We start from the raw sequence: 11,134 nt of genomic DNA on the forward strand, positions 1-11,134 counted from the left end.
AGTGTAGTTCACAGCTGAAGTGAGGAGATAAATGGGGCCACCCTAACAACCGTTTCTCTTCCCTCCGTGTCTAGTTCTGGATCGTTGGTGGGGTGCTAAACGCATTGACTACTCTCTCTATTGCCCCGAGGCATTGACGGCCTTCCCCACCATCACCCTCCCTCACCTTTTCCATGCCAGCTATTGGGAAAGTGCCGATGTGGCGGCTTTCATCCTGCGCCAGGTACCAGGGCTGTGGGCAGGTGGAAATGTCGCTGTGCTGGGGAACAGGGTGTGGTGGGCTCTAATTGTTCCTCTAATGGGAAACTGGCATCTAAAAATAGGTTTGCGCAGTAGAGGGGAGGGGCATATAGGAGGAAACCTAACCCAGGCAGGGGACATGGGAGTAGAAATAGAGACTTGGGTGGATAAAATTTGCACAGGCACCTTTGGTGGTAGGTGAGTGCTACCTTGTATAGTTAAGTGCAACTGCAATGTAAATTTTGGAGTGGATGTGGGTTTTGAGGAGGATTCTTTTCTTTCGGTGCCTGGGTGGATTATGGAACAAGATATTGGATCAGCTGAACACTTTGCAAGGAGATCCTAACTGCTGGGTAAAGGCTTGTTTTGTTATGCAGAGCAAAACAGAGCACAGCCCCCATGTGCTAGGGGCAGGCATGGACTCCTGGTTTGGAGAAACCAAACCAAAAACAACACAGGAGTTTGTAGGAGTGGCTCACCAGTGGAGCACAAGCTTGGGTTCGATCCCTGTCATCTCCTTGGTAGAAGGGATCAAATAATGGGAAAGGCCTGTGACTGAGACCCTGAAGAGCTGCTGCCAGCCAGAGTGGACAACACTGGGCTAGATGGACTATTAGGCTAATGATATTTTCGTGTCACATGCCAGCAAATTCAGGTTAATAATAATAATAATAATACTTTATTATTTCTACCCCGCCCATCTGGCTGGGTTTTCCCAGCCACTCTGAGCGACTTCCAACAAAATATTAAAATACAATAGTCCTTCAGATATTAAAAGCTTCCCTAAACAGGGCTGCCTTCAGATGTGCAATTAAAGGTTGTGCAATTAAAGCCGATTTGGAGCTCTTGTGCAACTTCCCCAAAGATCTGACTTTTTGCAATAAGGAAGGTGACAGGAAAATGTGCTGGAAAATGTATCACAATGTAGCCTACCCTTCCCTGAAGCAAATTGGAGGAAAAGGCTCATTAAATAGCCTACACTGTGTATAACCTTCCTTCAAACTAATCAGGATGACTTCTCAGTCAGGATGCCATTTGGAAGTGCCCTTAGTATGCTCTGTTGCGAAGCAGCTAGAGGTTCACATTTTGAATCTATTTAGGAAGGATATAACAGACAAAGGGAGCAATGAAACTGTCCACTTTAATCTGCCCAGTGTCTATATATTATGATTGTGGCTGAAACTCTAGGAGTTGGTGCCTGTGAATGGCACTCCTGAAGCCTGGCCCTGATGTTCCTATGTGTTTGCAGGTGATTGAGACAGAGCAGCCCCAAGTGACAGAGAATGAGGAGAGTTCCATCTACAGCCCAGCATTTCCTCGTGAAAAGTGGCAGCGGAAACGAACACAAGTGAAGATCCGGGTATGGAGCTCTGTCCCCCACGGTGGCTACCTTGCCTCTAACTCACACGTGCAAGTGGGAAATGGGACTCTGGCTTGGGCTGGGGCACTGTGTCTTCAGGGAAAGGAATATGAGCTGATCCTATTCCTTCCACAGCTAATAGCCTTCAGGATAACTTCATGGATGCTACCATATCATCACAGCTGTTGTCTCTCTTCCTGCCTTGCCCTTTATCCTCCTCTGCCACTTGCCAAAAACATGGTTGCCGTTTTCATTCACAAAGGAAATCACACCATTTTATGTAGAAACACATCTTTTTGCAAGATCCATTTGGAGCATAAGATTTAGGTTTTCTTGCTTTAAAATTGAGGGTGGGGAGGACAACTTTATTAGCTTGTGCTGGTGGTGCTGTGGTCTAAACTGCTGAGCTTCTTGGGCTTGCTGATTGGAAGGTTGGTGGTTCGAATCCCTGTGACGTGGTGAGCTCCCGTTGCTCTATCCCAGCTCCTGCCAACCTAGCAGTTCAAAAGTACACCAGTGCAAATAGATAAATAGGTACCACTGCGTCAGGAAGGTAAACAGTGTTTCCGTGTGCTCCGGCTTCTGTCACTGTGTTCCATGCTGGCCACATGACCTGGAAAGCAGTTTGTGGACAAAAGCCGGCTCCCTCAGCCTGAAAGCGAGATGAGTGCCGCACCCCATAGTCACCTTTGACTGGACTTAACCGCTTTCACAAACACCTGCCTGGCTTGTCATGTTAGGTGATGCTAATGAAGCCTTTGAACAACAAAGAGACGTCTTGTCGTTTTTTGCTCTAGGTCTAGGAGACAAATGCTGCTGCTCTTTGAAAGGTTCAGGTGCTGCTCCATGACAGTGTAGTGAGAAATGGGCAGGCACCTGTCTGGGTGGGGCTGAGATGGGTTTGGGTACTAGGACTTGGAGGAAGTACAGCAGCTCAGGGCTGTGTAGGTTGCAGAGCTAAATGCAAAACTCTAATAGCAGGTTGTAATGCATAATTCAGAACATGAATGTAGGTGGTATTTGAATGAAGTTTCCCTCAAGCAATTGTGATGATTTTGAAGGTTTGACAATTGTTCCAGGGAACAAGATCATTCAATAAGAAGCAAATACTCTTTTATGTTTGTTACTGCTTAAAACGTTTTTGTTTAGGCAAGCCTATCCAGACTTGTAGATGTTGACGTGCTTTAATTTATTTTACTGTTGGTTTTAATTACCTTACTGGTTGTAATTCAACATTGTGCTCTTCCAATTGTTCCATCTGGACCAGCATTTCAGCTTACCAGATGGAACGATCTCCATTTCCTCCCTCCATGTGTTGTTCTGGGCGTTCTCTGAACTCCCACCCAGAGCCAATTTGTGGGGGACGACACAGGGGTGAGGGGCGAAGCCGCATTGTAGCAGTCAAAATCCTTGTGTAGGGTTTCCACTGATGGGACTGGTTAGGTGAATCCTGCCTTCAACGTTTTTAATTGTTTTAACCGTTTTTTATTGGTCATTTTAATATTTATTGTAAACCACTTAGATGTTTTACTGCAATCAAGTGGTATATAAATTGTGTTAAATAATAATAAAAAACACCTCACAGAGGAAGGGTGATTGCTGCCTTTTCCTGTCAAGTACAGTGTAAGGTGGTTTTGCTTTTAATATGGCAACCTCAGCACAAGAAAAAATTGTGGTTTTTGTTCCTGGTTCCTACAAATGCACTCCCACATTGCCTAGAAGACACCCCAACCAGGGAAAGGGACACTGTTCCCACAGCTGTATTTCTGATTCACTATGTAGGAATGCATGCAGAGCAGGGTGGGGAACCTGTATCCCTCCAGATGTTGTTGAACTCCAGGCAGCTCCCATCAGGCCCAGCTAGAACAAAAAATGGCTAAGGAAGATGGGAGTTGTAGTCCCAACATTTGGAGGGCTGCAGGTTCTCCATCCTTGTTTTATAGGAGTAGATAGCCACCATATGGTGAGATTTCCCTGCCCCCTCAAAAGCAATGTAAATTTCCTCTCATGAGTGCATGTTAGAATTGCTGCGTTCTGTAGCCAGCAGTGTTCTCTAGCCCAGATCCAATTCCTGTGTTTTAATGTCCGCTTTTGCTGAGGTGAAATTAGTAAAAACTGCTTTACCCCTTTGGTTTACAGAATGTGACAGCAAACCACCGCGCCAGTGATGTCATTGTGTGTGAGGGGCGACCCCAGGTCTTCAGTGGGCGCTTCATGTATGGCCCACTGGATGTGGTGACTCTGACTGGGGAGAAGGTAACAAAAAGCGTAGCTACAAGGGGGTTCGGGGGCATTCTGAAGACATCAGCAGTAAAAGCAGTAGGGGGCAGCAGACCAGAATGGAGCAGGCCATATGGGTGAAAATAATGGGTGAAAATTATGGAGGAGGAGCAAGTACAGGCCACATGAGGGCCATGGGCCATGTCACAGTGAGTCCTGAGGAGGCAGGGCATGGATATTTCCCACAGGGGCTGAGGAGCTGTAAGGAAAAGGGGATAAAATTAGTGTTAAATCAAAATGAAGCAGGGAACTTTCAGATGGGGTGTGTGGGATGAAGGATATGAACAGCACCTGCTGTCAGGAATTAAGGGGGAAATCATGCCTCTCCCCCTTCAGACTCGGAAAAGGTAATGACTCACCAACCTTTAGAGATTAGCTGAGCTTGGGGACAGGTAACGCAGTATAAGAGGATTGTGCAGTGAAGTGAACATTGCTGCTCCCCTTGATCTCTTCCCGAAGGTGGATATCTACATCATGGCACAGCCACTGTCAGGAAAATGGGTGCACTATGGCACAGAGGTGACAAGTGGCAGTGGCAGACTCTCCTACACCCTCCCTGAGGAGAAGATGCTGGGCATTGGCATGTACCCTGTCCGAATGGTAGTGAGGTGAGTGTGTGGTGAACCCTGTCCTGTGGTTGACCTTTTGGAGCAGAAATCCTATCCTCAGTCCAGCCTGGCTTATGACCACAAGACCTCAAGGATGGCCTCTCTCCATATGAACCAACCTGGAACCTGTGGTCATCATCGGAGGCCCTTCTTCACGTGCCTCCTCAATGAGAGGTCCAGAGGGTGGCAACACGAGAACAGGCCTTTTCTGCAGTGGCTCCCCACTTGTGCAATGCTCTCCCCAGGGAGGGTCGTCTGGCGCCTTCATGTTTTGGCTCCTCCGATAGACTCACCGGCCACCCCCAATTCCTCTACGCTGGCGGTGCTGGCAGCAGCAGTCCTGGCAGCCCGGGAGTCAGCCAGACAGAGCCTTTACTCTGGCTGGCTTCAGGAGCTGTTTTCTGCCATTGCAGCCGCCATGACCGTCTGGCGCCTTCATTACATATATTTAGGCAACAAGCAAAAACATTCCTCTTGTCCCAGGCCGTTGGCTAATTAAACCATCTATGGCCTTTTAAACTGGTGTGTGTGTGTGTTGTTTATTCCTATGTTATGTATTTTTGTGTCTTTATATTGTCAACCACCCAGTGATCCTTGGATGAAGGGCGGTATAGCAATTTAATAATAATAATAATAATAATAATAATAGAGATTCTGGCTCTGGGACCAAGTGGATCACCATTTGTTCCTGGCAGAGGCCTTATACATGGTTCACATTGGTAGGATGTCTCATTTGCCATAGTTGAACTGCTTGACCTGCCCCTTCCTTGGTTTTCTGAAGCTATAGGGAGAAGCCCCACCAGCCTTCTGGGGTCAGTCATCTCTGTCCCTGTGTAGGGTCTTTGAGTGTGGTGGCTATGCACTGGCGATTCTGAGAGGAGGGGCATTTGCTGGTGGGTTTCCTTCATTGTGCTTCTCTCCACAGGGGTGACCACACCTATGCCGAGTGCTTCCTAACTGTGGTAGCGAAGTCCACACCATGTGTTGTTTTTAGTATTGATGGCTCCTTCACAGCCAGTGTCTCTATTATGGGCAGCGACCCCAAGGTGCGCGCTGGTGCTGTTGATGTAGTAAGGTAGGTAATAGCCCTTCCTGGGGACCTCATACCTTTCCCTGACCTGGTTGTCACTTCCCCCTTTCCTATTGACTCTGAAGGGTGGGGGGGTGTTGATGATAATCTCTCCACAACGCTGTCTTCTGGACTTATTTATTTCTTCAAAATTCGCTTTATCACAATTCATCAAGAATTTTGAGCTGCAGAGACTGGTATGTGAATGCTCAGCAGAGTAAGAAATCAAACTTGCCAGCATTCATTTTTTTTTTTTAATGATATTTATTAAAGTTTCACAAAAATACAGAAAACAAAGAAAAAAGTATAAATTACAGCAAAAAAGTAAAAAGTAAGAAAAAACATACAAAATAAAACAGTTAAAAACACAATAATGTTCCATAACCTATCTTCCTTACTCTTATTTCCCCAGACCTCCTCATACCTCCCTTCTTTGTATTCCAATTCAATTTGTTGGTTCAGCAAATCCTTACCATTAATCTTTTACCCAATTGTTAACCTTTTTTTTCCATGTCTCTTAAAGCATTACAGCTAAAAACCTCTTAGTTTCTATCCAACATCCTTCTAAAGTTCCTTAATTTTACAATATTTCTGTAAATAGTCCTTAAATTTTTTCCAGTCTTCTTTCACCAACTCTTCTCCCTGGTCTCGGATTCTGCCAGTCATTTCCGCCAATTCCATGTAGTCAATCACCTTCATCTGCCATTCTTCCAAAGTGGGTAGATCTTGTGTCTTCCAATACTTTGCGATAAGTATTCTTGCTGCTGTTGTAGCATACATGAAAAAGGTTCTGTCCTTCTTTGGCACCAGTTGGCCGACAATGCCCAAGAGAAAGGCCTCTGGTTTCTTCAGAAAGGTATATTTAAATACCTTTTTCAGTTCATTATAACTTGCCAGCATTCATGTCCCCCACCACCATCCTTGAGTCTGCTTAACTGTGAAAGTTCAGTTTTCTCAGCAGAGTGAAAATGTGTAAAATAAATTTTAAATCCTCACTCTTCAAGACTTAATAAAAGCTTGAAGCACCAATTATGGAAACAACTCTACTCCCCGCCCCCAAATTGTCATATCTACATCTGTATATCTCAGTGCCAAAATGCTGTCAAGGTGGATTTATTGAAAGAAGGTTTTGTCGGATGACTGGATTTTATTTTGATACTCACATTTGGCTAAACTAGAGTTGATGTCTGATAGGTGATGAAGTTTATAAGGAGATATTTCTGCAGATCACATTGGCTGCATCCCCTCAAAATACATCTGGTACATTGTGCCACTTCACTCTTAACCTTGTTGTACAAAAGGAAATCACTTCTTCATGCAGCAAACAACATGAGAAGTGGAGAGGGCTACTATTAACTTGACATTAAAAAAAAGAGCGAGATTAGTCCTACACCCCAGAAGGCACCCTGAATGAATGAATGAGCCACCCAATTGCCACAAATAATCCTTCTTTGCCCCTTTAGGCATTGGCAGGACTCCGGTTACATGATCATCTACGTGACGGGGCGTCCAGACATGCAGAAGCACCGTGTGGTGGCCTGGCTTACCCAGCATAACTTTCCCCATGGGGCCGTCTCTTTCTGTGATGGCCTCACACATGACCCTCTTCGACAGAAGGCTGCCTTTCTACAGGGCCTTCAGCAGGAGGTATGTAAGCGTTCACCAAGGGTTCAGATATAATTGTGGGAAGGGCCGCAGCACAACTGAGAGAGGCCCATGCGTGTGACTCTGACACACCTTGCAGTGCCTCTGAGTGCAGTGGAAAGAGCACCACAGGGGAAAAAGTGTGGGAGAGAAGTCACCGATGTCTTCATCCATTTATTGCAGGCAGAGGTGACCATAGTGGCTGGCTATGGATCCACCAAGGATATCTCAGTCTACAGTTCTCTAGGGCTTCCTGCATCTCAAATCTACATTGTGGGCCGGGCTGTGAAAAAACTGCAAAGCCAGTGCCAGGTATGGAGTTTTGTTTCACAAAAAGCGTTGCCTCAGCTGCGGGCTGGGGGCTCCTCAGGCTCTGGGGCCTACAGAGCTTGTTGCTCCCTCAGGGAGGGGAGGTGAAGAACAGAGCAAACGTCAGCTGCGTTCTCCTTTCTCCTTGCAGTTCCTGTCAGACGGCTACGTGGCACACCTGGCACAGCTGGAAGCGTCATCTCTTGCCCACTCGCCGAAGGGGACGACAAGGCCCACGCTGGGCAAAGGCAGCTACGGCTGCCCTGCTCCCGTCGACTTCCTGCGCAAGCAGAGCCAGCTGCTGCGTTCAAGGGGGCAGAGTCAGGCCGAGCGAGAGGGGCAAGGGAACGCCCAGCCCCGAGCCAAGACGCGCAGCGTTAGCCTGAAGTTGGAGAGTGAGGAGTGAGCCCGCCGTGGGGTAGTCTCTGCATTTTCTGACTCGCAGTGGCTGGTGCCAGGGCTGGGCCTGTGAGAGGCCACAGTTGTGAGAGAAAGGGGCCAAGAATACTAGGTATGGTTGGTCAGGGGGAAGAGTGAGAGAGGGGGCTCTGCCCAGCAGAGGCCGCAAGCTGGCATACAGTGCCACAAGGATACGGAGGAGAGAACTTCTATATAATCCCAGAGATTGCTTCCATTCCCATTAGTTCCAACTCCTGCCTGTTCTGTTTTGTGGTCTCTTCTGACCTGCAGTTCAGCCAGTGTTCCTCAAATCATACCCTCTGGGGATTATGGGGTGGGAGGGGGGGAAAGGGACAAATGGGGGTGGGGATGTTCATATTACCCTGACTTAAAAGTGTGCTACGTTGCTTGTGAATTGACTGTTCACATTCCTCCCCCTTTTCAAATTATTGAGGTCTGGGATATATAGTATTCCACTCTCCCCATTTGATGCCACGTGAGGCAGTAGTGGGTCCAGCCCCAACCATTTCCCAGGTCTTCCTATATCCCTCTGTGGCTAAGGTTAGGGTGGGTGGTTAGGGAAATATATACATCAGGGATCCCAGCTGCCCCTTTCCTGCAGAGGTTGAGCGCCTTGCTCCAGTCCCTAGTGCCGTTTCTCAGTCCAATCCTGCCTGTGCCCCGGTCTTTGGGTGTCTGCATGATACTGCCCTCCTGTGCATGTATTGTGTCCAGTGTGAGAGCACAGGATAGCCATGAATAAGGATGAATCCATACTTCCTTCCTGACAAAGGAGGGCTTGGTATTTATTTCAATGTGTCAGAATTGCCGGGAAGTCGAATCCTGTTTTGGAGGATTTGTGGGGGTTTTACATTTATCTTTAAATGTGTTATAAAACTGAACAAATAAAATAAAATCAAAAATTGAAGAGTGAATGTGTGTTTTTAGGTAGCAGTTGAGGGATGGGTTAGTTTGGTACAGTTATGTGCCACCCACATCTCCGAGCGGTGTGGGATATCAGCCTTTATTCTCCCAATGACTCCCATCCAGCCATCTCTGCTGAGCTGGCCTGGCTTCTTAGCAGAAACTAAATGGGGGAGGGGGCATGTTTGACATAGTTTAATCAAAATTTGATTAATTTTAACATTCACTAAATCCAAGAATTTTGGGTCACTCTGGTACCCAGCACTTATAACAGTACCCTCTTAGATTTGAGGGGTGGGGGCAGGCTTGACAGCTGATGCGTACACAAGGCCAGTTGCAAAGTCACACCATGAGTGGAGGACCTGCTCTGACAATTGCTCTGTGGGTCTTGATCTTAAGGATACTGATCAAGCTAAATCCTAGAAGAAAGTGTCAAGGTAGGACATTTTATTTTATCTGGTGCTGGAGTGACTTCAAAGCAATCCATTAAAATCTATTGCAGCCTTGGATAATTATAAAAAATAATAAACAATGTCATCACTTTTTTTAAAAAATAATAATCTATGGCTATCTAATAGGATGACCCCTCTGGAATTTGTCACACACACACAAATTTGTAAATATGTCTGTGCTTGGCTACCCAGAGCTTAAATACATGGCGTTTCACACACCTTTTCAAACACATGCATTTCGAGAGATTCTCTAACTTGGCAGAGAGAGAGTACTTGAAATACAGGTCAAACTGTATCAATACAGGACATAGCATTTTACATTAAAATATGGTGCAATCCTGTATTATACAAGACAGGTGGCAACTCTAAAGGTAAAAAAAAGGTAAAGGACCCTGGATGGTTAAGTCCAGTCAAAGGCGACTATGGGGTTGCGGCTCTCATCTCGCTTTCAGGCCAAGGTGTTTGTCCACAAATAGCTTTCTGGGTCATGTGGCCAGCATGACTAAACCGCTTCTGGCGCAACGAAACACCGTGACAGAAACCAGAGCGCATGGAAACGCCGTTTACCTTCCTGCCACAGCAGTACCTATTTATCTATACTTGCCTCGGTATGTTTTCGAACTGCTAAGTTGGCAGGAGCTGGAACAGAGCAATGGGAGCTCACCCCATTGTGGGGGTTCGAACCTCCGAACTTCTGATTGGCAAGCCCAAGAGGCTCAGTGGTTTTTTGTTTTTTTTTTATAAATAATTTTTATTGAAGTTTTAAACAACAACAAAAAAAGAAAAAACATACACAATACATATCTCAAAAAAAAGATAACAAAAAACACAAAAAAACAACACAATTCATCAATAAAAAACAAAAAACATAACAATTAAAAACAATATCTCTTTTCCATTTCCGTTTTTTTAGTTTACTTATTTTCTGGACTTCCTCATACCTCCTTCTTTTGTATTCCAATCCAAATTGTTTGTCCGGCAGTTTCTTTTCAACTTTTTTAATCCCAATCTTTCACTTTAATATAATATTGTAATATATAACTTCAACTTCTTTAAACCTAATCTTTAATCTTAATATAATATAACATTAAAATTTTCCCTCTTAATTGTCAAATTTCCATTTCTTTAAACATCATTAATCCTAATCTTAATCTTAGTCTATCATTAACTTTAACCTGTACAGCTGGAAGCCGCTTATTTTCAGTCCAACATCACTCTAACATTCTTTAATTTTGCAATGTTTCTGAAGATAGTCTTTGAATTTCTTCCAATCTTCCTCCACCAACTCTTCTCCCTGGTCACAGATTCTACCAGTCATTTCAGCCAGTTCCATATAGTCCATAAGTTTCATCTGCCATTCCTCCAGCGTGGGAAGTTCTTGTGTCTTCCAATACTTTGCGATGAGTATTCTTGCTGCTGTTGTTGCATACATAAAGAAAGTTCTATCCTTTTTTAACACCATTTGGCCGACTATGCCCAGGAGAAAGGCCTCTGGTTTCTTAGGGAAGGTATACTTAAATACCTTTTTTAATTCATTATATATCATTTCCCAGAAAGCCTTAATCTTTGGGCACGTCCACCAAAGGTGAAAAAATGTACCTTCAGTTTCTTTACATTTCCAACATTTGTTATCGGGCAAGTGGTAAATTTTTGCAAGCTTGACTGGGGTTATGTACCACCTGTATATCATTTTCATAATATTCTCTTTTAAGGCATTACATGCCGTAAATTTCATACCTGTGGTCCACAACTGTTCCCAGTCAGCAAACATAATGTTATGTCCAATGTCCTGTGCCCATTTAATCATAGCCGATTTTACCGTTTCATCCTGAGTGTTCCATTTCAGCAG

At 45.1% G+C, this 11,134-nt stretch overlaps 1 protein-coding gene across 4 annotated transcripts in view; it reads left to right on the forward strand.

Annotated features, from left to right (window-relative positions):
- Positions 1 to 8,837, forward strand: part of PITPNM1 (phosphatidylinositol transfer protein membrane associated 1) — a 33,002-nt gene extending 24,165 nt beyond the window's left edge. For all 4 annotated transcript variants that reach the window (XM_080975843.1, XM_080975842.1, XM_080975840.1 and 1 more), the window contains exons 17-24: positions 75 to 223; positions 1,490 to 1,600; positions 3,740 to 3,856; positions 4,340 to 4,488; positions 5,414 to 5,563; positions 7,021 to 7,204; positions 7,385 to 7,513; positions 7,662 to 8,837. In XM_080975843.1, coding sequence (XP_080831969.1) covers positions 75 to 223; positions 1,490 to 1,600; positions 3,740 to 3,856; positions 4,340 to 4,488; positions 5,414 to 5,563; positions 7,021 to 7,204; positions 7,385 to 7,513; positions 7,662 to 7,916 — 1,244 coding nt within the window. In that variant the 3' untranslated portion in view covers positions 7,917 to 8,837. The remainder of the gene's footprint in view (positions 1 to 74; positions 224 to 1,489; positions 1,601 to 3,739; positions 3,857 to 4,339; positions 4,489 to 5,413; positions 5,564 to 7,020; positions 7,205 to 7,384; positions 7,514 to 7,661) is intronic.
- The last annotated feature ends 2,297 nt before the right edge of the window (positions 8,838 to 11,134 follow it).

Source organism: Podarcis pityusensis (assembly GCF_964106645.2).
Source record: "Podarcis pityusensis genome assembly, chromosome: 1".
Lineage (NCBI taxonomy): Eukaryota > Metazoa > Chordata > Lepidosauria > Squamata > Lacertidae > Podarcis > Podarcis pityusensis.